Consider the following 27,828-nt stretch of genomic DNA (forward strand, 5'->3'; position numbering starts at 1 on the left):
AACAAATATAATGCAACAATATGAAACAGCAACCTGTGTCATACGTAATATACATTAATTAATTAATTAATTAATTAATTAATTAATTAATTAATATAAATAGATAAAAAATAGTCAGGGATGACACAATAAAGCCCTGAGGCTTATTTCCATTGTGGATCCCTTTTTGCAACTTAATTTCTAAAAAAGTAACTTATTCAGACCATCGGAGATATTTAATATTGTTTAAGTATTGTTCAGTATTTCTAGAATTCAACAGAATTGCAATCGGTTGAAACATTTGTGTAGATTTCTGTAAACACAAAGTTTGTTTCATATGCAAAAAAAAAATGTTTTTTTTTCTTATTTCTGTAATCTGGCTGCAGCTAAAAATATAATTTGCATTTCGTGCATCATTTCAGTATTTGCCTGTTTACTTTATTGTTTAAAATGACTTCTTAATGTATCCCTTTCATCGTCTATTTAGCGATCTTTAAAAAGCAGAATTCATGTTTACACCAGATTAAAACCTACTTTACTTTCTGCCATTTACAGAATAAATGTAGTGCATTTTAATACCCACTTAACATTATGTAACAAACTAATAACATGAAGAGTTTTCATATATTTGTTCTTAAATATTTTCCATGTTTGTTTGTGTCTTTTAATGGATTTTCTTCTTTTGGCTAAATCGGCCTCATTCATATCAGATTGCTGATGATTTCTGTGGTTATGTGTCTGCTGTTCCTTTACAGCATCAGACAGGTAGAGGGCGCTGTAGTCACAGCCTGAAACCTCTGAGGCTCCTATTATTATTAGAAGTATTCTGTCCTACAAAGCCTAATAGCAGTAACTACGCAAAGGGTAAAACTGAGAAAAACTGCTTTAAAGTTTAAAAAAAATGTTTTTTAACAGGCCAGCCAAATATGTTATTGGTAGGTAAGTGATATGAGTCCTATTTCTACATGTATTGATGATGTAATTTTTATGCTAAAAACCATGACAAATATTTGACCTTTGACCCCAAAAATGTAGTTACTGCACTCTGGTTTTGCATTGCTGTAAAAGGTTCTAATAGTAATGCAAAGCCAGAGTGCAGTAACTACAATGTTGTTGTCTTCTTTCAGTTTATATATTTCAATTTCAGTAAATTAACATGTTCAAATTGATTTGGTTTTTAGTGTATTTAAAAGTGTTTACCAACTCTATTCAAAGATTGGTGTATTTTAGACGTAACATAATTTTATCTCACTTTTTTTCTGGATTTTGTAGTTACTACAATTTTTATATCATTATTTCTCTGAAATAAAGCAAAATTGAAATCTAAACCTTTGTCCCAAGATAAAACAGACATCAAGGGGTTCATTTTTAGTTATAACTCAATTTCAATCAAAAATGTAGTTACTGCAGTTAGACTTTGTAGGGCAGTATAGTAGAAATGTAAAGAATCTTTCCCCTGCAGCAGGTTGTTTCTGATGGATCCATTGTTCCTGGAGTTCAGCAGTAAAAACAAACCAAACGTTGGATGATTTCTCTTTCTGCAGCTTCACATTGCGATCAGCAAGACGAGCGCCAAAGTGGTGATCGACTGTAAGACGGTGGAGGAGAAAAACATCAACGCAGCCGGAAACATCACCATCGACGGGCTGGAGGTCCTGGGACGCATGGTCCGCTCCAGAGGGAACAAGGACAACTCTGCTCCTGTGAGGACCACACACACACACACACACACACACACACAGAGACACACACACACACACACACACACACACACACATACACACAGAGACACACACACACGCACACACACAGAGAGACACACACGCACACGCACACACACACACACACACACACACACACACACACACACAGAGAGGGAGACACACACGCACAGAGAGACACACAGAGAGACACACAGAGAGACACACACACACACACACACACAAACACACACACACATATTCTTGTACTTTTATCTTTGTGAGGACCACGCACACACACACGCACACACACACACACAAACACACACACACATATTCTTGTACTTTTATCTTTATGAGGACCACACACACGCACATGCACACGCGTACACACACTAACACACACACACACACAAACACACACACACACAAACACACACACACATATTCTTGTACTTTTATCTTTGTGAGGACCACGCACACACACGCACACACACACACATTCTTGTACTTGTATCTTTGTGAGGACCACACACACGCGCACACACACGCACACACACACACACACACACACACACACACACACAAACACACACGCACACACACACACACACAAACACACACGCACACACACAAACGCACACACACACACACACACACACACATACACACACACACACAATGTTATAATAGTTTTGGATTTTTCATTAGTTTTAGTTTTAAGTTTGTTGTGACTTTTTGTTTAGTATTTATTTTATGAAATGCTTTAGTTTTAGTTTAGTTTTCATTAGTTGTAGTTTTTTGTAATGGGGTATTTGTTGGGTGGGAGATTAATAGAGGTCACAGTAAATTTTGCCTTTATTTCCTTTGTCTTATCCATGCCTTATCAGTTACAGATAAATATTTTTTTTCTACTTTTTCCCACATAAACCTCTTAAAAAACTTCCGCACTGCTCAAAATGACCAAAAATGTAATCATTTTGAGAATTTTGACCCTTTAAATATCAGTTTGATTACTATCTGACAAAAAAAAAATGCATCAGAATTGATTTTGTTCTTAATCTTTGACATATCCATGACTGTGATAAGAAACAATGCTCCAGCCAAAAATAATTTATTTTTTGAAAATAACTACATTTTTGTGTTTGTTTGTTTTTTCATAAAAAACATCAGTGACATTGTGCAATCGAACTGGCATTGAAAGGGTTAAAATGCCAAAAATGTTTCAACATTTGGTAGTTTTGAGACGGTTGGAAGTTGTTTAAGAGGTTTATGCAGAAAAAAGTCGAAAAAAATATTAATCTGTTAAGTTTTTATCACCTTTTTTTAAAAATGTGGACATTTTCAGCCCAAAGGGTCTGGAAGGGGAGTACATTTTAAATTTGACACTAAACAAAAACTAAAAATGCATTAAAATCAATTTTGTTGCTAATCTTTGAATCTTTTCCAGGCTGTGTTAAAACCAATGCCCCAGTCAAAAATAATTTATTTTGTGGAAAATAACTACAATTTTGTGTTTTTTTTCATAAAAAACATCAGTGACATCGTGCAATCAAACTGGCATTTAAAGGTTGAAAATCCTCAAAATCTTTGAGCAGGGCAGCAGTTGGTTAAGAGGTTTACGCAGAAAAAAGTAGAAAAATATTAATCTGTAAAGTTTTTATCACCTTTTTTTTTAAGTGGACCTTTTCAGCCTGAAGGCTCTGAAAGGGGAGTAAATGACAGCGAGCCCAGAGGGTTAATGTTCATTTTTAAAGCTTCTTGTACTGAGTGAAGTGAAATGAAGAGCCACAGTGGCTGCGTGGGAGGAAGCAGAGCGACCAGCAGCAGCAGCAGCATGACTTAGCTGGGAGAGATTTCATCAGCTCAACGTGCCAACGCTGGAGATCTCCGCTCCGATAGCAGATAAAACGGCCTCGTCTGATTGGCTCCATCACGCTGATGTTCTGAGAAAAGGCCGAGGGACGAATCCTCCGCAACCTCAGGAACCGCCTGATTTATAACTGGTTTTATCTTGTGCTGTTGCAGCAGTTTCATCCTTCTTTTAATTTTATTTTTTCATCAAAGCCGAGCCGTTTCCTCCAGCAGCTTTATGAACGCAAACAAATCAATCTGCAGCAGCAGAGAGCAGCAGAGCATGAGTCTGATTGGTTTCATCTCCCTGTGAAGAGAAAAACCTCGACACCAAAGCCTGGAATTATATACACTCATAGCCGAGTTTCCTTCAGAAAGTGTCCACCGGGAATGTCTCAGGCCACGCCCACTCTAATGTCTCAGGCCACGCCCTCTCTAATGTCTCATACCTCCGCTGCTGATCATAAACAAACCAGCATGGCTAATTATGCACAGCGTCTCCGCTAATTAACCGGCATCGCTAACTGTGTCTGGTGCTTGTTGTAAACAAACAGAGATCACTAAGTGAACACCTCCTGCAGCAGCAGCACATACACACTGTACTGCTACAGAGCTAACTGTTAGCCTGTTAGCACATACACACTGTACTGCTACAGAGCTAACTGTTAGCCTGTTAGCACATACACACTGTACTGCTACATAGCTAACTGTTAGCCTGTTAGCACATACACACTGTACTGCTACATAGCTAACTGTTAGCCTGTTAGCACATACACACTGTACTGCTACAGAGCTAACTGTTAGCCTGTTAGCACATACACACTGTACTGCTACAGAGCTAACTGTTAGCCTGTTAGCACATACACACTGTACTGCTACAGAGCTAACTGTAGCCTGTTAGCACATACACACTGTACTGCTACAGAGCTAACTGTTAGCCTGTTAGCACATACACACTGTACTGCTACAGAGCTAACTGTTAGCCTGTTAGCACATACACACTGTACTGCTACAGAGCTAACTGTTAGCCTGTTAGCACATACACACTGTACTGCTACAGAGCTAACTGTTAGCCTGTTAGCACATACACACTGTACTGCTACAGAGCTAACTGTTAGCCTGTTAGCACATACACACTGCACTGCTGCAGGGCTAATTGTTAGCCTGTTAGCACATACACACTGTACTGCTACAGATCTAACTGTTAGCCTGTTAGCACATACACACTGTACTGCTACAGAGCTAACTGTTAGCCTGTTAGCACATACACACTGTACTGCTACAGAGCTAACTGTTAGCCTGTTAGCACATACACACTGTACTGCTACAGAGCTAACTGTTAGCCTGTTAGCACATACACACTGTACTGCTACAGAGCTAACTGTTAGCCTGTTAGCACATACACAATGTACTGCTACAGAGCTAACTGTTAGCCTGTTAGCAATTTGCAGACTGGACGCTAAAGGGGTTAACATCCCCTCCGGCTCTGCAGCTGGGAGAGACTGCTGCAGGAGGACTGTGCCGCTTCGACTCGTTCTTACTCTTCTTAACGTTAAGAAGAGTAAGAACGAGTCTCCAAAAGTCTCCAAAAACACCAGAAAAAGTCGCTGGATTTGACTCCAGTCGCTTTTTTGAAAAATAGTCTCTAAGGGGGTCTGAAAAGTGGCTAAAAATAGCAACAAAGTCACTTAGTTGGCAAAACTGCTTCACCGGCTTTTACAAATGTCGCATGTTGTTGTGGCGTCCAGTGCTACGTCACATCCTGCTTAGCGTTCTATCCAATCAGCAACCAGGATTTTATCAGGGGAGAAAAAAGACCCTGCTCTTCTACAGGGACGGAAAAAGTCCAGACAAAAGACCCTCAGGACGGCTCGTATTCAGATTAGAGGGATTTCAGTGAGTGAGACCGCCTCATTCTGGGTATTGGGCGGTAGTGGAAACAGCCCTTATGTGTCAAATAATGTCCTCTCGTCTCATTCTCCCTCCGGTCACAGTTGTGACTCTTCTGTCTGTGTTTCTTTATTTGTTTTATGGAGCAAACAAACTGCTGATCGGAGGCAGGAACGGTGCTCTGAGAGGCCGTTAACCCAGCTGCTGATGCTTCCTGTTTATTGATTCTACACTTACAACCTCAAAGTACAAACAAGCTTCTTAAAAAATAAACAACATGACCAAAAAAGACGCAAAATGACAGAAAAAAACGAATTTACTTAAGAAATAAACAAAATTACCAAAAAGTTCAAGCTTCTTGAACCAGAAAAACAGCAGCAACAAACGTGCAGATCTTTAAATATTTCTATAATGCAGGATGAGTCTCATCATCTCCTGCTGTGTTGTGAATCACCTCAGACTTCATCACGCTTAATGAGACAAACTGACAACACAGAGGAGAGAAATAAACCTGAAATAATCTGCCTGTGGATCATAAATACACCTTCAGGTCTGTGTCACGTTCTGATTTATGATCCTGTGTTGATTCCCATCACGTGTTTGATTTGCCGCGTTCATTTCCCTCCTGCTGAAAAAGTCTTTAAATGCATTTAGAGCGATAACTAGATAGAAAGGAAGGAACAGATTCACATGAGGACACAGTTGTTGTTACCATTGAATAAGAGTCAACAGCTGTAAGTTATTATACAGATCATTCCTTTAAAAATATGGATGATATACAGTTAACATGTTTATTTAGAAAAACATCTATCCGTAGAATAGCTCAATAACTTTTTACCGTTTTTTATTTTTTATGATTTTCTTTTCTAAAAATTGTTTACATTAAATTTAAAGTTTTTCTGTAAGACAATAGAAAATTGTCTTAATTTTACATTCAGCAATATGTTAAGTTTGTTTTTGTGTCTTTACAGATAATTCACTGTAATTTAACATTCAAGATCATTAAGCAATTTAATAATACTGTTTTAAATAAATAAAAAAATAAATATATATATATATATATATATATATATATATATATATGTATATATCTTTTTATGGCATTTGAACTTAATGTTGAAAAAAAAACATGAAAACCCCTGTAATGTAAAACAGTACATTTCTGGAAAATAGCTGTTTTTAAACAAAAATAAAATAAAATTGGAATTTGTACTATAAAACAAGACAAATCCTCTAATAATAATTAAAAAAATCCAAATATAAAATAATATATATATAGTTTTATTTTTTATTCATTTTTATTGCGATATATACTTTTAAGTATACCATTAAAGGCCTGTTGAATAGTACAGTACATTTCTGGAAAATAGTTTTTAGAATTAATCTTAATTAATAAAAAACAAGACAAATCCTGTAATATATATATATATATATATATATATATATATATATATATATAATTTTACTATTGTTTTTTAAATTATTATAATAATTATATATATATATATAATTGTTATAATAATTAAAAAAAACAATAATACAATTTTTATTTAGATTTTTTACATTTATTTTTTATTTTTTTTATTTTTTTTAATTAAATTTCATTTATTTATTTATTTTTAATTATTTTGTTTAAGTATACTATAAAGGCGTGTTAAATAATAGTCTATTTCTGGAAGAAATAATGCTCTCAGTCATCCACCTCCTGATGTTGAAAGTTGAGTTGTCTGTTTTTATAAATATATAAATGAATGTTTTGTGTATTGAAGCTTGTTTATGTGTTTGTGTTTTCCTCCTGTGCAGTTCCAGCTCCAGAACTTTGACATCGTGTGCAGCACGTCGTGGGCCGGCAGAGACAAGTGCTGCGAACTTCCTGGTCTGGTGAGGTCACAGCTCGAAACTTTATCTGATTTGATCACATGACAGTTCAACAGATCACACTCAACACTGCAGCAGGGCTTCACTCTGCCTCTTTATTTACCACCTATAATCATGTTCACAGTGCCATGCTGGGATCATTATTTTCAGCTCAGCCTCACCGATATGACCTGATCCTTATCTTGTCACTTTGACTTTCTGGGTCAACATTTAGAACGCCACAAAAATACATCAAAACTGATTTTTCAGAACACAACCATGCTTGGTTTAAATCAGGGGTCTCAAACTCAAATTACCTGGGGACCGCTGGAGGCAGTATCAAAATGATCAAAAAAAGACACAAAATGACCAAAAAAGTCACATAATTACAAAAAAAGACACAAAATGACAAAAAAAAAAGACACAAAATGACTGAAAAAACACTAAATTTCTTTAAAAAGACACAAAATGACAAAAATACACAAAATGACCAAAAAAGGCACAAAATGACAGAAAAAAAACTAAATAACTGAAAGAAACAAAATGACCAAAAAAAGACACAAAATTACTAAAAAAGACACACAATTATTGTTATTATTACTGTAAATGACCTTTAGCAAGGTTCCTGTAGGTGTTTTTGTATTATTTAGCTTGTTTTTCATGTTTCATGTAATTTTTCAAGGTGTTTTACAACGTTGTGATGCTTTTATTTTGAAAAGGTGCCGTCCAGTGTGAAACGGGTGCTTTTATTTTGAAAGGTAGAGACAGGAAATAACAGGTGTAACGGTTAAATGAAAAACGAACGGTAAATCATAACGAGTGCGTCATAACTCATATAAAGTTGATATAAAGTATCAAAAGGCTTCTATAGTGGCGGCTGACAGGAAACAAGGTTTGTTAGAGTTTCTTTTCTTCTGTCATATATATTAGAGGCTATATTTGTTCTCTTAACTATAGTAAAAGTGCTTGTTAGCTCAAGTGCTAATGCTAATGTTCGTTAGCTCTTACGGTGGATTCACAAGGTGACCAAAGAATGTCTGATTTTTATTTTCATGGAGAAACGATTTTAAATAAATTAATAAATGCTACTAAACATACATTCAAACCACAAAAACAATATAGAACATGTATGTTATTCAGTAAACCAGTACTTTATTAACGTTATGCTAAAAGCAATACGTGTTTTTGACACGGTTACCATGGTAACTCGGGTAACTCAGATATACGTAAATCGCCTTCAAAATAAAAGCACTGCGGTTGTATTGATTTCTAATTTCTGGGTAACCTCACGTGGGCCTGCTCCAGAGGGTTAAAGCATTTTTATCATCTTTATATTCTTTTTACAAGCTATATATACATAGCATAGTTATATTTGGAGTGAAAATGACCCAAATATGAGTCAAAGTTTACACATGACAAGAATCATTTAGTTTTTCTCTGCATGCTAGTAGTAAACGCATCATTTGTCACCATCACATCACTTCTCAACAACATTAAGTCTTCATCAGTGGCTGGAAAGTTTAACTCAAACCATAAAAACCACTGTGATATTATTTCCTGTCTTGTGAAATGAGGAAGTCCTGCAGATATGAATCTGAGACATAAACACAGTCACATTATTCACACTTATTTTACCTCATGTCATGTCACCACCATGTCTTTTATTGATTTGTTTTTCTTTGTCTTTGTGTCATGTCCATGGTGCTGTGGTCCTCCAGAGGAAGGAGGTGGACTGCCCGGCCATGCCCAAAGCCTGCACCTGCACCCAGGACAGCAAAGGCCCCCCCGGCTCTGCTGGACCACCAGTGAGACATACTCATAAATCACACACACCACAGGATGATGCATTTCACCTGAGCAGTCAAACTCTGTCAAAATTACATCAATAAATGTTGTAAATCAGGTTGAAGCCGCAGTAACTGTTGGATATAAAACAACGTTCTGCTGATGGTTTACTGAATCTGTGAATTTCTTTTCAACTTTACCAGCTTTATTTTCATCACTTTGACATTATGAAAAAACAAATCCTCCTCTCAATATTTCTTCCTCCCCGACCCTGATCCTCTTCTCTAGATATTCGTCTCATGGAACCAACTTAAAAACAACAACTGTCCCTTTAAGTTCATTCAGTCCAGTTTTCTCTTCACTTTGACATTGCAGAAAAAAAAGAAAAGAAAAACCCTGTAAAATAATTCAATGAATTTCTGGAAAAATATCTTCTTCTTTTTTAACAGACCAGTCTAAAAATGTTATATACATATATATATATATAATTTTATTTTTTTAATGTTTAATTATTTGTATTATTATTATTCATAATTTGTATTATTACGAATTATTATTATTAATAATAATAATAATAATAATAACAACAACAACAACAATAATAATTATAACAGTAATAATAATTATAATGATAATAATAATAACAATAATAACAACAATAATAAAAATAACAATAATTACAACAACAGCGATTTGTATTTATTCTTAATTAATTATTTGTATTATTATTATTATTGTTATTATTAATAATAATGAAACTGTATTAACATTATTATTATTATTATTATTATTATTATTATTATTAATAATAATAATAATCACAATAACAATAATAATAATGGCAATAATAACAATAATAATAAAAATAATTACAACAATAATTATTATTATAATCATACAGTAAAGTATTATTATAATAATGAAAAAACAAGTACAAATATTATTATTATTATTATTATTATTTTAAGTATACTATAAAGGCGTGTTAAATAATACAGAAATAACTTTTTTTTAAATATATTTTACTTTCCGCCTCCTGATGTTGAAAGTTGAGTTTTATGTTTTTATATATAATTATATAATTGATTGTTTTGCCTATTGAAGCTTGTGTGTGTTTTTTCCTCCTCTGCAGTTCCAGCTCCAGACCTTTGACACTTTTTTTTTTTACTGGCAGATTAAAACTCAGCTTTGTTTAAAATATGTCATTTGTGTCTTTCTAATGAACCCCTGGTGTTTGTGTGTAACAGGGCGGCCCGGGGATCCGAGGAGCCCGAGGAGACCGTGGAGAGCCAGGCCCCGTGGTGAGTCTCGCCCTGTTTGTTCTTTAACCGATACCGAGTCGTGACTGTTTCAACTGGTTCTGATAAAAAGCAGCAGTGAGACAAAAGACAGGAAGAAAAGTCTCTCTGTAGCTGCCAGAACAATGTTTCACACCCCGGACTCGTGGCTTCTCTTCTTCTTCTTTTTATATATATAAAGTTAACGTGTCAAAAAAACCAACAGACGACCAATAAGTGACGTTATAAAGTCAAAGATAAAATAAATATAAATCTGTCACCACTAACAATAACATAGGAATAATAATATAAGTAAATAATAAGTAGATAAATGTAACTCCAGGCTTGAAACACATTTACCTCGGAAGTCGGAATTTCCAACTCGGATCTTTCAGAGTTCCGAGTGCAATTGAACGCAGCATTATATACAGATGAGATGAGTCAGGGTGGAAACCCAGAGTGACTTGTGTTACTGACCAGGTGTAGGCCTATCACACAAGGGGGCGGAGCTACACTAAAAGGCGTCGGATCGGAAACAATGCAATGCACGTCCTACGTAAATAATGATATTTTGAAAAATTAATTCAAAAATCTTCAAAATCGAAATCTGAGGTCAGTCTGATTAACGGTCAGAGAGATATGCCCACACACACACACACACACACACACACACACACACAGATGCTTCTTGCTTTTATAGATGTATTATAGATAGATATTTAGATAAAATTGGTTCTGATGTTGATCATGCGTCACTAGGTGTGTAAAACATGGTTTCAATGGCAGAGGACTTTTATTTGTTTTGTTTTTTTAACCTTCTTTAACTCAGGTAAGTTTCCCTGAATGCCATCAGCATGATCACATCACACTACTGACTCGTACAAACACACACACACACACACACACACACACACACACACACACACACACAAAAAAGCAAAACAAAGACCATAATGGATTTTGTGCTTAATCTAACATTTCTGCCATAATTTCTTTATTAAATGATGTTTGTGAGAGTAAAAACAGAGAGAGAACACAACACACCTCAAACTGTAAGAGAATGAGAATACAGAAAACACAACAACATTTCATAAAACCTGAATAAACACACAAAAAGAGCTCTGGCAAATATAAAACATATTTCACATGAAGCACAACAGAAAAAATATACAGAAAACACAATTTTTCATAAAACAAATGAACCAAATAGAAACATAATTTCTGAAAATGGAACAAAAAGACACAAAAGCTGACTTTTGACTCTTTAACAACATGGAAAATATACATTAAATATGGTAAGAATTTCTTTTCACATTTTTTTCCATTAAATTTGAATTTTTGAAATATTGTAAGAAAACATAAAGTTGCATTATTTTTTACATCCAGCAATATGATGTGTATTTTTGAATTTTCGTATTTTTACATGTAATTAACTGTAATTTAACATTCAAGACCATTCAGCAAATGATTGATGTCCCATTAATTATATAAAGATACATATTTCAGCGTTCATTCTGTGGTTAATATTTTTAATAAAAGTAATTTTTTTTTTTTTTTTAATGGCAGAAAAAATTTGCAGAAAAAAAATACAAAAACAGCTTTTTAAAATGTTTTTTTCCCTGTACACTATTAAGGCTCTGAAATGACTTTTTGAAGACGTGATAATTTTGGCTTTTTTGTGCTTTTATTTTCTTTACTTCTGAGTAATCCAGTACAGTTTATTTTTTATTTAGTTTTTTAAGCAAGGGACATCAGTTAAAGCCTTGGTAAAGACAGGGGGGATTATTATTATTATTATTTTTTTATTTTTTTTATTTTTTATTTATTTATTGCAAGATTCAGACCCATTACATCACAGTTCATGGCATCTCAAAAGATCTGTCGCTCACAGATCCAGTGTTTGGATCCATCGTTGGTATGGTTCCATGTTCCTCCAGGACCAATAAACACTGAGGACTCGTTTACAGGGTTTATGATCACTCCCCTTCCCCAGGCTCTGAAGGAGAAGCACAATATTTTAATCACAATATTTAATCAAGAGAATATTTGTATATGATTGTAGGTGCATTTATTCTCCCCAGAAGTCATCTTAAATGTAATTGAGGAGCTTCATATTTACTGGTTTGTACACCACAGGAGGGAAGTTTCAAGATTAAAATGAGATTGATTTAAAAAATACTTTCGCCAACATTTTTTCCCTTTGGGGAAAAATAAACAAAAGCATAAACAAAGCAGCATGGTTGATTATGCACATCGTGATGGTGAATTAACCGGTATAGCTAACTGTGCACAGAGTGTCCGGTGCTTGTTGTAAACAAACAGAGATCGCTAAGTGAACACCTGCTGCAGCAGCAGCACATACACACTGTACTGCTACAGAGCTAACTGTTAGCCTGTTAGCACATACACTCTGTACTGCTACAGAGCTAACTGTTAGCACATACACACTGTACTGCTACAGAGCTAACTGTTAGTCTGTTAGCACATACACACTGTACTGCTACACAGCTAACTGTTAGTCTGTTAGCACATACACACTGTACTGCTACAGAGCTAACTGTTAGCCTGTTAGCACATACACACTGTACTGCTACAGATCTAACTGTTAGCCTGTTAGCAATTTGCAGACTGGACGCTAAGGGGTCAACATCCCCTCCGGCTCTGCAGCTGGGAGAGACTGCTGCAGGAGGAATGTGCCGCGGGGGCCGACGGCTCATTAAGAAGAGTAAGAACGAGTCTCCAATAACACCGGCAAAATTTGCTGGATTTGTCGCTAGTTGCTTAGGGGGTCTGAAAAGTCGCTAAGTTGGTGATTTGGGGCGTGACCATAATATATCATAGCTGTTTTTTTTTTAAATCACTCACATAAAACTGTCTGTTGATCCGTCCACCCACTCCCATTGTCTCTGCTCTGTTTGCTCTTCTCTCATTGACTGCAGACCGATCCAGGCGGATCTATTGCCATTCAGATGGCGGACAAATTTCTGTAAATTTTGTAAAAGAGCGAATATTTATTTCTCTTTATTCACATATTTCATATTTTCATATTTAATTTTGACCTGCTCTGAAAGGTCGTCAAATAACAGTAAACAACCGTAAGTAATTTACCGGATAATTTATTTAAAAACACAGATTACATATAGTATAAAACATATGTGTATAAAATATTTAGTGTATGTGTGTGTGTGTGTGTGTCAGTAAAGAGTTCTTTTTCTCACTTTAAAATGAGTGTTTGGCAACTTTTGCGGCCAGACTTTTTTACCATTTTTTTTTTTAACAATTAAAAAAAAATGTAAACATTAAATGTAAAGTTTTATTTTAAGAAAAAAAAAGTTGCCTTAATTTCACATTTAGCAAAATGATGTGTATTTTATTTTTTAATTATTTAATTTAACATTTAACAAGACCATGAAGCAATTGAATAATACCGTACAAAATATATCTATAATGTCCTATTAAATTAATTTACATCATCCATTTTATGGTTAATAATCATAATAATAAAAGTATTTGTTTATGGCATCTGCACTTAATGTAGAAAAAAGAAAAAGAAAATAACCCTTAAAAATAGTAATTTTTTGGAGATTTTTTAAATTGTGTGTGCATGTAGAAAGACAGATGAAATTGAAATAAGTATTTTGGGTTATTTTATATTAAATATTGATAACCTGCAGATCAGAGACAGACTCACATGTTCGTCTTTGTTGTTGATCACCACCAGATCTGCTCCTCTGCTCTGACAATCTTTCCTGCTCTCTGTCCAGTTCTTCTTCTCCGTAGATTTGTAGTAACAGCCGCATATCATCCAGTCTGTTTCAAGTGACACATTTCAACTCATTTAATGGCAGATACACACATACACACATACTTTTAATTACATTGTGGGGACTTCCACGTGCAGGTGCCCCATGGGGACACAGTTTTTAGTTGAAATAAACAGCATGGTGTCAACTCACACGCACACAAATACATACGCACATACACGCACATACACACACATGCACACACACACACACACACACACTCACTCACACATACATACACACACATACTTTTTTATTACATTATGGGGACTACCAAGTGCAGATGCCCCATGGGGACACCGTTTTTTGTTGAAATAAACAGAATGGTTTCAACTCTCTCTCGCTCTCTCACACACACACACACACACACACATAAGTACACACTTACGCGCACACACACACACACACACACACAAACACACACACATACATACGCACATACACACACATACTTTTTTATTACGTTGTGGGGACTACCAAGTGCAGGTGCCCCATGGGGACACCATTTTTAGTTGAAATAAACAGCATGGTTCACACACACACACACACACACACACATACACACACATAGAAGAGACAGGCCAGTTAAAAATATGTAGTTAGTTATATACATGTACTGTTGCTGCCATTACTATTATTACTATATACTGTGATATACTACTTTTTTATACTAGCCTTATATATATATATATATATATATATATATATATATACAGTACAGGCCAAAAGTTTGGACACACCTTCTCATTCAATGCGTTTCCTTTATTTTCATGACTATTGACATTGTAAATTCATCAAAACTATTAATGAACACATGTGGAATTATGTACTTAACAAAAAAGTGTGAAATAACTGAAAACATGTCTTATATTCTAGTAAGCAAAGGGTGGTTACTTTGAGGAATCTAAAATACAAGACATGTTTTCAGTTATTTCACACTTTTTTTGTTAAGTACATAATTCCACATGTGTTCATTCATATTTTTTTATGCCTTCAGTGAGAATCTACAATGTAAATAGTCATGAAAATAAAGATAAACGCATTGAATGAGAAGGTGTGTGTCCAAACTTTTGGCCTGTACTGTATATACTGTCTAGTCACAACAGCATAATTACCATCATATCATCAGTACAATTACCATCATCTTACCAACTACCTACCAACTTATCCTATCTATCTATCTATCTATCTATCTATCTATCTATCTATCTATCTATCTATCTATCTATCTAAACGTCTGTGATCTCCCTCTGTGAAGGAGAAACGGGTCATTCCGAATTGTGAGATAAAAACGAAGAGGAAAGTAAAGTAAATGCCACATTGATAAGAGACTGACGTACACAAAATATCCGATATTTTTAACAAAAACTCAGACCTTTTTTGTCCGTGTTGTTCAGGTCATTGTTGTGTTGTTCAGACAGATTCTTGATCCGGCTCTGTGCCTGGTTCAGTTCTGACAGCAAGTTCTGTTTGTCCAGCGTTGCTAAAACATCTGGCAGCAACAGGAATAAAAACACAAAGCTGATTCACACCATGAAACCATTCTGATTCAGATTTTCAGATCAGACTTTTTAACCTGGAATCACTTAAGTACAAAACATAATTTATTTTATAAATAAATAAAATATAAAATAAAACCTCACATCTTGTGTAGAGCCCAGTGAATATCAGAAGCCACATCACAGCAAGAACAACTTCATTACATCCAAAAGGATTTCTTTTGAGTCGTCCTACACAAAGAAATTACAGTCAAACATATTATATATATGTACAATTTTAAAAATAATAATGTGAAATTAAGGCAATATGTGTATTTTTTGTATTTTTACATACAATTCACTGTAATTTACCTCCAAGGCCATTAATTAAGGAATGAAATAATGTCTCATTATATTCATTTACAGATTTCAACGCCCATTTTATGGTTAATATTTGTAATTAAAGTAAGTTACCATTTTTGAATGTAATTTTAACTTCATGTAGAAAAAAACCTCATGAAAAACCCTGTAGGATAATACAGTAAATACCTGGAAAATAGCTCTTTTTTTAACAAACAAGTCTAAAAACATTTGGTGATGTTGTGTTCTCAATAAAAATGATTTAAAGGAATAAACATATGCAAACACCAGAGTATTTCTATGCAATATTTAGTTGTTTTTCGTACTTACTGACTTTACGGGACCTTGGATCAGTACCACTTTGTTTCTGGGTGTCTACATTCTTGTAGATCTCCATCTGGATCTCGTCTTTTTCTGGTTTTTCTCGTCTTTTTCTCTTGGTTTTGTCTCTCGCATTCAAAGTCGAACCTGCAGCTTGAATGTCTGTCGACATCTTGACACATTAATTAACTTATTGCGAAATGATCCTAATCTTCACTTCACTTCCTTATCTATGACTCTGACAGCTTTCAAACAGGAAACATGAAGGAAGTAGCAGCAAGACAAACCCGCCCCTAAACACTAAACAGCTATCAAAGAAAACAAGAACTTCACCACTAGTTAGAATTATAATATCTGCTCTGAGTCCATTTTCTTTCATCATTGCAGCATTTTGTTGTTTGTAGAAAATGTTTTGGGTTGGCAGCTGGTCTGAATGTTATTCTCTTTTGCTTTATTATTTGGCTTCTTACATAAATTCTTTTGCATTTCACTCCTTCAACTCACTTTTAACTACAAAGTCCATTCACATCTTAAAACAAGCAGCTCTATTAGGACACGTGTGCTACGACTTTTGGCTTTGTAGCCTTTTTGTAACTTCTTTTTAACCTTTAACTTTTTTTGTCAACTCAACTTTCACTGCTTAAGAAGTCTTTCAGCTCCAAACTTTTTAATATTTTTTAATGTATTTTATTAAACTTTTAACGGATTACAGTACTTTGAATTATTAAGCTAAGGTTCAGCTTTTTGATTTGTTTGTAGTTTTTTACATTTTATGCTTTTTTTTTTACCTTTTGTGAGTTTGTATTGTGCTGCTTAGCCTAACCCTTTCTAACGTTAGGCTAAAGTTAGCTAACGTTAGCCTAACCCTTTCTAACGTTAGGCTAAAGTTAGCTAACGTTAGCCTAACCCTTTCTAACGTTAGGCTAAAGTTAGCTAACGTTAGCCTAACCCTTTCTAACGTTAGGCTAAAGTTAGCTAACGTTAGCCTAACCCTTTCTAACGTTAGGCTAAAGTTAGCTAACGTTAGCCTAACCCTTTCTAACGTTAGGCTAAAGTTAGCTAACATTAGCCTAACCCTTTCTAACGTTAGGCTAAAGTTAGCTAACGTTAGCCTAACCCTTTCTAACGCAGCATTACATACAGATGAGATGAGTCAGGGTGTAAATCCAGAGTGAATTGTGTTACTGACCAGGTGTAGGCCTATCACACAATGGGGCGGAGCTCCCCTAAAAGGGGGCGGAGCTCCCCTAAAAGGGGCGGGGCTCCCCTAAAAGGCGTCCGATCGGAAACAGTGCAATGCTGAAACACGTCCTATGTAAATAATGATATTTCGAAAAATGAATTCAAAAATCTCACACATATGAAATCTGAGGTCAGTCTGACTAACAGTCAGAGAGATATGAACTAGACACACACACACACACACACACACACACACATAGATTATAGATAGATATTTAGATAAAACTGGTTCTGATGTTGATCATGCGTCACTAGGTGTGTAAAACATGGTTTCAATGGCAGAGGACTTTTATTTGTTTTGTTTTTTTAACCTTCTTTAACTCAGGTAAGTTTCCCTGAATGCCATCAGCATGATCACATCACACTACTGACTCGTACAAACACACACACACACACACACACACACACACACACACACACACACAAAAGCAAAACAAAGACCATAATGGATTTTGTGCTTAATCTAACATTTCTGCCATAATTTCTTTATTAAATGATGTTTGTGAGAGTAAAAACAGAGAGAGAACACAACACACCTCAAACTGTAAGAGAATGAGAATACAGAAAACACAGCAACATTTCATAAAACCTGAATAAACACACAAAAAGAGCTCTGGCAAATATAAAACATATTTCACATGAAGCACAACAGAAAAAATATACAGAAAACACAATTTTTCATAAAACAAATGAGCCAATTTCTGAAAATGGAACAAAAAGACACAAAAGCTGACTTTTGACTCTTTAACATGGAAAATATACATTAAATATGATGAGAATTTCTTTTCACATTTTTTTCCATTAAATTTGATTTTATTGTAAGAAAACATAAAGTTGCATTATTTTTACATCCAGCAATATGATGTGTATTTTTTAATTTTCGTATTTTTACATGTAATTAACTGTAATTTAACATTCAAGACCATTAAGCAAATGATTAATGTCCCATTAATTATATAAAGTTACAGATTTCAGCATCCATTCTGTGGTTAATATTTTTAATAAAAGTAATTTTACATTTTTTGAATGCCATTTGATGCCATTTAAAATGTTTTTTCTCCTGTATACTATTAAGGCTCTGAAATGACTTTTTGAAGACGTGATAATTATGGCCTTTTTGTGCTTTTATTTTCTTTACTTCTGAGTAATCCAGTACAGTTTTTTTTTTATTTAGTTTTTAAGCAAGGGACATCAGTTAAAGCCTTGGTAAAGCCAGGGGGGAATTATTATTATTTGTATTTATTTATTTATTTATTTATTTATTGCAAGATTCAGACTCATTACATCACAGTTCATGGCATCTCAAAAGATCTGTTGCTCACAGATCCAGGGTTTGGATCCAGTGTTGGTGTGATTCCATGTTCCTCCAGGACGAATAAACACTGAGGACTCGTTTACAGGGTTTATGATCACTCCCCTTCCCCAGGCTCTGAAGGAGAAGCACAATATTTTAATCACAATATTTAAACAAGAGAATATTTGTACATGATTGTAGGTGCATTTATTCTCCCCAGAAGTCATCTTAAGTGTCCGGTGCTTGTTGTAAACAAACAGAGATCGCTAAGTGAACACCTCCTGCAGCAGTACATACACACTGTACTGCTGCAGAGCTAACTGTTAGCCTGTTAGCACATACACACTGTACTGCTACAGAGCTAACTGTTAGCCTGTTAGCACATACACACTGTACTGCTACAGAGCTAACTGTTAGCCTGTTAGCACATACACACTGTACTGCTACAGAGCTAACTGTTAGCCTGTTAGCACATACACACTGTACTGCTACAGAGCTAACTGTTAGCCTGTTAGCAATTTGCAGACTGGACGCTAAGGGGTTAACATCCCCTCTGGCTCTGCAGCTGGGAGAGACTGCTGCAGGAGGAATGTGCCGCGGGGGCCGACGGCTCATTAAGAAGAGTAAGAACGAGTCTCCAATAACACCGGCAAAAGTTGCTGGATTTGTCGCTAGTCACTTAGGGGGTCTGAAAAGTCGCTAAGTTGGTGATTTGGGGCGTGGCTACCTTTGATTGACAGGTGGCTAACACTTCGAGCCATCATCAGGTTAGAGGCAGGACAATGCGTATCCATGGAGACGTGGACATCTACACTTTGCCATGTTTTTGTCTCAGAACCGAATTATCCACTTGATAAATTATTAAATTCAATTTATGGGAAAATTCTTGTTTTTTTAGGTTTCAGTTTTATCCAACTATGAATTATTTACAATGACCATAATATATCATAGATTTTTTTTTTAAATCACTCACATATAACTGTCTGTTGATCCGTCCACCCACTTCCATTGTCTCTGCTCCGTTTGCTCTTCTCTCATTGACTGCAGACCGATCCAGGCGGATCTATTGCCATTCAGATGGCGGATAAATTTCTGAAAATTTTGTAAAAGAGCAAATATTTATTTCTCTTTATTCACATATTTCATATTTTCATATTTAATTTTGACCTGCTCTGAAAGATCGTCAAATAACAGTAAACAACTGTAAGTAACTCACCGGATAATTTATTTAAAAACACAGATTACATATAATATAAAACATATGTGTATGAAATATTTATTAAGTGTGTGTGTGTGTGTGTGTGTGTGTGTCAGTAACGAGTTCTTTTTATCACTTTAAAATGAGTGTTTGGCACTTAATGTGGAAAAAAAGAAAAAGAAAATAACCCTTAAAAATAGTAATTTTTGGGGTTTTTTTTTTATTGTGTGTGCATGTAGAAAGACAGATGAAATTGAAATAAGTCTTTTGGGTTATTTTATATTAAATATTGATAACCTGCAGATCAGAGACAGACTCACATGTTCATCTTTGTTGTTGATCACCACCAGATCTGCTCCTCTGCTCTGACAATCTTTCCTGCTCTCTGTCCAGTTCTTCTTCTCCGTAGATCTGAAGTAGCGTATCGTCCAGTCTGTTTCAAGTGACACATTTCAACTCATTTAATGGCAGATACAATACATACATACATACATACATGCACACACACACACACACACACACACACACACACACACACATACATACATACATACATACACACACACATACACACACACACACACACACACACACACACACACACACATACATACATACACACATTATTTTAACAACAACTCAGACCTTTTTTGTCCGTGTTGTTCAGGTCATTGTTGTGTTGTTCAGACAGATTCTTGATCCGGCTCTGTGCCTGGTTCAGTTCTGACAGCAAGTTCTGTTTGTCCAGCGTTGCTAAAACATCTGGCAGCAACAGGAATAAAAACACAAAGCTGATTCACACCATGAAACCATTCAGATTCAGATTTTCAGATCAGACTTTTTAACCTGGAATCACTTAAGTACAAAACATAATTTATTTTATAAATAAATAAAATATAAAATAAAACCTCACATCTTGTGTAGAGCCCAGTGAATATCAGAAGCCACATCACAGCAAGAACAACTTCATTACATCCAAAAGGATTTCTTTTGAGTCGTCCTACACAAATAAATTACAGTCAAACATATTATATATATGTACAATTTTAAAAATAATAATGTGAAATTAAGGCAATATGTGTATTTTTTGTATTTTTACATATAATTCACTGTAATTTACCTCCAAGGCCGTTAATTAAGCAATGAAATAATGTCTCATTATTTTCATTTACAGATTTCAACGCCCATTTAATGGTTAATATTTGTAATTAAAGTACGTAAGTTACCATTTTTGAATGTAATTTTAACTTCATGTAGAAAAAAAACACATGAAAAACCCTGTAGAATAATACAGTATATAACTGGAAAATAGCCCTTTTTTTAACAAACCAGTCTAAGAACATTTGGTGATATTGTGTTCTCAATAAAAATGATTTAAAGGAATAAACATATGCAAACACCAGAGTATTTCTATGCAATATTTAGTTGTTTTTCGTACTTACTGACTTTACGGGACCTTGGATCAGTACGACTTTGTTTCTGGGTGTCTACATTCTCGTAGATCTCCATCTGGATCTCGTCTTTTTCTGGTTTTTCTCGTCTTTTTCTCTTGGTTTTGTCTCTCGCATTCAAAGTCGAACCTGCAGCTTGAATGTCTGTCGACATCTTGACACATTAATTAACTTATTGCGAAATGATCCTAATCTTCACTTCACTTCCTTATCTATGACTCTGACAGCTTTTAAACAGGAAACATGAAGGAAGTAGCAGCAAGACAAACCCGCCCCTAAACACTAAACAGCTATCAAAGAAAACAAGAACTTCACCACTAGTTAGAATTTTAATATCTGCTCTGAGTCCATTTTCTTTCATCATTGCAGCATTTGGTTGTTTGTAGAAAATGTTTTGGGTTGGCAGCTGGTCTGAATGTTATTCTCTTTTGCTTTATTATTTGGCTTTTTACATACATTCTTTTTGCATTTCACTCCTTCAACTCACTTTTAACTACAAAGTCCATTCACATCTTAAAACAAGCAGCTCTATTAGGACACGTGTGCTATGACTTTTGGCTTTGTAAATCTTTATACTTTTTTAAAAATATTAAGCTTTTTGTAGCTTCTTTTTAACCTGTTTGTCAACTCAACTTTCACTGCTTAAGCAGTCTTTCAGCTACAAACTTTTTAATATTTTTTATTAAACTTTTAACGGATAACAGTACTTTGAAATATTAAGCTATGGTTCAGCTTTTTAATTTGTTTGTAGTTTTTACATTTTATGCTTTTTTTATTACCTTTTCTGAGTTTGTATTGTGCTGCTTAGAGTGGATGACATCACACTGTCAGAAAATCTTTTCTCCTCTCGCAAAAAGATTTTTAAAACGCTGTTTCTGAAGTAAATTTACACACAGGTAATATATCTACATCTACAGTAAAGTTGTTGGATGCTCAGCGTTACTAAACCATAGAAATAAAACATATAGTTTTTAACTTTTCGACCTACTTCAGTTTCTCTCCGTTTCTGTTCGTACATTGCTCTAAAGCTGTTTTTGGGACCTCTGCCTCTACATACTACTAAAAAACAAGCAAAACAAGGAGAGGATTTTGTCCTTGATCTAATATTTCTGGTGCATTTTCTTTATTAAATGATGATAGATATACAGATATAAATCACCATGATGCACAAAAAAGAGTCATTGGAGAAAACACAACACACTAGAAACTAAAAGAGATTGAGAATACAGAATAAAAAACAACATTTCAGATAACATAACAAAACAAGAACAGAAACAAAATACTGATAAAACTGAAAACATTTCAGATGAAACAATGACAGAGAAGGAAACATAATTCATAAAGCTGATCAATAATAAAGAAAACACAGCAAAATTTGGTGAATAAACAGACAAAGGAGCTGCGGCAAGTATAAAACATATTTCAGATGAAAGACAATGGAGAAAATAGACAGAAAACACAATATTTCACAAAACAAATGAACCAAACAGACAATGTAATAAAATGTTTAGATGACAAACATTTCTGAAAATAGAATAAAAAACACAAACGCCATTAAATTTGGTTCAGACATTAATGTAATCGCAGGACGACTTGTAATAACATTGTTGATCCCTTAATTTTTCATTATTCAATTTTGCAAAAAAAAAAAAAAAAAGCATGCTCTGAACTAAACTAAGATTGTGGAAATCTCAAAGTTATGAGACCAAACTGGTAAACGTCCTTTTTTATATCTATATAACGTTATATATAACTTTATTGACATGTTGCCATGGGTACGCATTTTTCTGCTTCTCTCCTGATGACGGCTCGCCTTGTTAGTGACCTGTCAATCAAAGGTTCCCCAAATCATATGGTTCTTTATCTTCTATTTTCTTCAAAATGGAGCCATTATTTGAACTATTAACATCAAATTGTCTTGAAGATTTTTTTACTAGCGATTGAGACCATAGTGTTGTCCTAAAAAAAATGATGAGGGTATAAATCACGTTTTCTCATTTTGCATTGGAATTAATGGAGATAAATCTTTCTGCAACCAAACTTAGCACCCCCGACTGGTATTTTTGGTAGAATGCAGTTTAGGGCACTTCCTGGTTTGCCTCCATACTCAGACACGGAGTTCACTTGTTACTGCAGCAAGGTGAACAATATGACAGCTCAGGAAACAAACATCTGTCTACCATTGGATTATTTCACCTGTGGGCGACCTTAAAAGTGCGTGTCCACGACCGCCTTTTGGACCACAGATGCCTGTGCAGGTAATCGGGCCTTCCATTGCTAATTGGGAGAAAGAAAAAAACAAAAGTAAAGTTAATTCAGGCTGACAAAATATAGACAAGATTGACAGAAGATTTTTTTTAAAACCACTCACAAAGGGAAATGCGTAGGTTGTCCAGCTCTATCTGCAGCTCATCTCGTTTAGTCTCTAAAACGCTGTACGACTTGTTCAGATCATCGTATCTGGTCTGCAGGTTGTCATATCTGCTCTGCAGCTCCTCTCCCTCTTCAGTGAGATTCATGATCCTGGTTTGTGCCTGGTTCAGAGTGATATTCAGCTGGTCTCTTTCTGTCACCAGCTTCTGTTTGTCCGATGTGGCCAAAACATCTGGTGGCAGCAGAAATACAATAAAAAGCTGATTAGCATCATAAAACCATTCAGATTAAATCTTTGTGACTTGCTGCCTTGAACCATTTTTTTTTTGTGCAGTTATTTTCCATCAACCTGCCTGGTGCACTTTGACACTTTGCTCAACATTAATGTCCATGAAAAGTCCAAATCTGCTCATGTATAAGGACGACGACTATGACAATATGAAGCATAAAACAGGACATTTATTTCTAAATAAAATGTGAAATTAAACCTCACAGCGCATGCAGGTGGCAGCCAATATCAGAAGCAACATCACTCCAAGAACAACTTCATTAAGTCCAAAAGGATTTCTTTTGGATGCTGAACAGTTCTTCAGAGTGAGTGGTCCTACAGAAACAAAGAGCAGGGAAACCAGTGTCCCATTATATTAAGAAACATATTTAAACGTTTTGTGGTTAATGTACAAAAAAACAAGAAAAAATGTAAAATAAACCAATAAATCTCTAGAAAATAGCCTGTTTTTGTACAGAGCAGTCTACATACATTTGGTGTATGGACTGATGAAAATGTGTATTTAAAGGAATAAACATTGTTCAGGATTTAGTCAAACATACAAATATTTTCATGCAATATTCAGTTGTGTTTCGTACTTACTGACTTTACGGGACCTTGGATCAGTTCCACTTTGTTTCAGAGTGTCTGCATTCTCGTAGATCTCCTCCTGGATCTCCTCTTTTTGTCCGTTGGTTTTGTCTCTCGCATTCAAACTCAAACCTGCTGCTTGAATGTCTGTCGACATCTTGAGACATGAAGGAACTTATTGCCAAATGATCCTAATCTTCACTTCACTTATTTATCTGTGAGTCCGGCAACTTTTAAACAGGAAACATTAAAGAAGTATCAGCAAGATAAACCCGCCCCTCAACTAAGTCATCACTTATTTTGAATCATGTTTGGTGTCGTAGCTATGAGTAGGATCAAGATCTCCATCAGTTTCTCTCCGTCTCTGATTGGTACATCTCTCTGAAGCTAAATTAACTTCTAACATACACTTTTGGATCCACTACTTCTGCAAACTTTAAGCTACAGAATGTATGTATGAGTGGAAGTTGAAAAAAAGTATTTTTTCTATACATTTATTTGTAGCCTTTTTTTATTCAGGTCAGCTTCACTTAACACCAAACATCCTACTGGTTAGATTTGAAAGTGACAGCAGCCTGTTCACAAAGTGAAAAATCATCAGCTCTATTTCTACTGGATCTGTCTGCTTACTTTGACACTGTTAAGCACCAATCCTCGTCTCTATATGCAGGGACATCTTTGAAAGTATCTTGGAAGGGGGAAGTGTCCAAACAGCACATCTTATCCACAGGGGTACCCCAAGGCTCAGTGCTAGGCCCCCTCTCTTTTGAGTTTACATCGGCGCAATCATCCAAAATCATGGTTTCTCATGCCGATGTTACGCTGATGATGCCCAGCTATTCCTATCCTTCCCACCAAACGACCCCACGGTCTCAGCTCGTATCTCTGCGTGCCTTGCTGATATCTCTACATGGAGGACAGAACACCACCTTCAGCTCAACCTCTCAGATCAACTCAACTTGTGCCCACAAGTTCTCAACTTGACCAACTGACCTTTAAACATCAGGAAGATCAGATCCCACCTGGCTGAGCAATCAACACAACTTCTGGTTCAAGCCCCTTTGATATGCAACTCTCTACCGGCAGGTCTTCCTGTATTTACCGTCTCTTAGCCTCTGCAGATGATCTAGAACAATGGCGGCGAGTTCGGTCTTCAACCAGCCCAAAAGAGCATGTCACACTTTTTCATTGCAGCCAGAATCAAATTCAAAACCCTGATTCTTGTCTACAAAACAGCAACTGGCACAGCTCCTGCTTCCTGAACTCCTTATTTCAGATCCACACACCCTGACAATCACTACACTCTACCAGTGAAAGACGGCTGGCTTCTCTGCCGCTGAAGGGCTCTACGTCTCAAACTAGACTTTTTCTCCTCTGTAGTTCCCCGGTGGTGGAACAAACTTCCAAACTCCATCTGAACTGCTGAGTCCCTATCAATCTTTAAGAAGAGACTGAAGAGCAACTCTTTACTGACTCAAACTGAACACATGGCTCTTACTCATGTGTTTTCTTCTGACTTCATCTTTACTTGTGTTGTATTAATTAGATGTGTGGTTTTGGATAAAAGCGTCTCTGAAATGACATTGTTGAATCGTAGACACACACTGAAGATTCTGTACACTCCTGTTCACACTCATAAAGCAAAACAAGGACAATGATATTATGTGTCCTTAATCTCATATTCTGGTGCATTTTCTTTATTAAATAATGTTCGTGAGAGTTCAAACCGAATATAGAGAGATAATGTTTCTTCATGATTACATGATAAGAAGAATGGGAAAAGAACAGGAAACAGTATTTCATTAAACTGATCAATAAAACAAGAAACACTCAATCATCATAAAAGCTTTGGCAAATTGCATAATAACATAAGATAATTGAGATGTAACAGAGCAACAATACACTGAAAAAAACAATGTTTCATAAAAAATAAATCAACCAAACAGACAATGCAATAACAGTTTTGCTGACACAACCTTTCTGAAATGAAGACAAGAAAACTGACAATCAAACTTAGCCATTACAATTGGTTCAGACACTAATGTTCCCAGCAGGACGACTGTAAGAACTTTGCTGATGCCTTAATGTTTCATCTAGAACTATTTTCAGGTTATAATGATAATTTAGCAAAAAAAAAAATAGCATGTCCCTAGCTAAGCTAAGGTTATGGAAACCTTCTTTCTAGGAGAATCCTTTGAAAGATTGGAGTCAAAGATAAAGGATGTTGTACACCACAGAGAGTATAGCTGCAGACGACCTGAACCACCTCACAGAGTTCACTATGTAACTGCAGAAAGGTGAACAATAGGACAGCTCAGGAAACAGAAGGTACATCTGTCTACATTGGGATGTAATGACCAAAGAGGTCGCCGCCTCGGCCCATGTCTGAAGGAGAAATGGGTGATTCCGAATTGGGAGAAAGAAGAAAACAAAAGTAAAGTTAATTCAGGCTGACAAGATATAGACAAGATTGATAGAAAATAAAGACAATGACACAAAATATCAGATTTTTTTAACAACCACTCACCAATGCGTCACTTGCTTGGCTTTACTTTCCAAGTCAGCTCCTGATGTCTGTTGTTGAGCACGTTATGTCTGAACTGCAGCCCATCGTATCTGGTCTGCAGCTCGTCATATCTGGTCTGCAACTCTTCATATCTGGTCTGTGTCAGTGTCCCATTATATTAAGTAACATATTAAAACATTTTTTGGTTAATGTACAACACAACAAGATAAACTTTTTAAAATAAACCACTAAATTTCCAGAAATAGCCTTTTTTTGTACAGAGCAGTCTTAATACATTTGGTGTACAGACTGATGATATTGTATTAAAAAGAACGAACATTAATCATTCAGGATTTATACAAACATATAAATATTTGTATACAATATTTAGTTGTTTTTCGTACTTACTGACTTTACGGGACCTTGGATCAGTTCCACTTTGTTTCAGAGTGTCTGCATTCTCGTAGATCTCCTCCTGGATCTCCTCTTTTTCTCCGTTGGTTTTGTCTCTCGCATTCAAACTCAAACCTGCTGCTTGAATGTCTGTCGACATCTTGAGACATGAAGGAACTTATTGCCAAATGATCCTAATCTTCACTTC

General features: G+C 35.4%; 1 protein-coding gene across 1 annotated transcript in view; it reads left to right on the forward strand.

Annotated features, from left to right (window-relative positions):
• LOC131984376 (collagen alpha-1(XIV) chain-like) overlaps positions 1-27,828 on the forward strand; it is a 121,419-nt gene that overhangs the window by 44,493 nt on the left and 49,098 nt on the right. The window contains exons 13-16 of the mRNA XM_059349221.1: positions 1,524-1,682; positions 7,227-7,304; positions 8,999-9,085; positions 10,313-10,366. Coding sequence (XP_059205204.1) covers positions 1,524-1,682; positions 7,227-7,304; positions 8,999-9,085; positions 10,313-10,366 — 378 coding nt within the window. The remainder of the gene's footprint in view (positions 1-1,523; positions 1,683-7,226; positions 7,305-8,998; positions 9,086-10,312; positions 10,367-27,828) is intronic.

Source organism: Centropristis striata, chromosome 14, assembly GCF_030273125.1.
Source record: "Centropristis striata isolate RG_2023a ecotype Rhode Island chromosome 14, C.striata_1.0, whole genome shotgun sequence".
NCBI lineage: Eukaryota > Metazoa > Chordata > Actinopteri > Perciformes > Serranidae > Centropristis > Centropristis striata.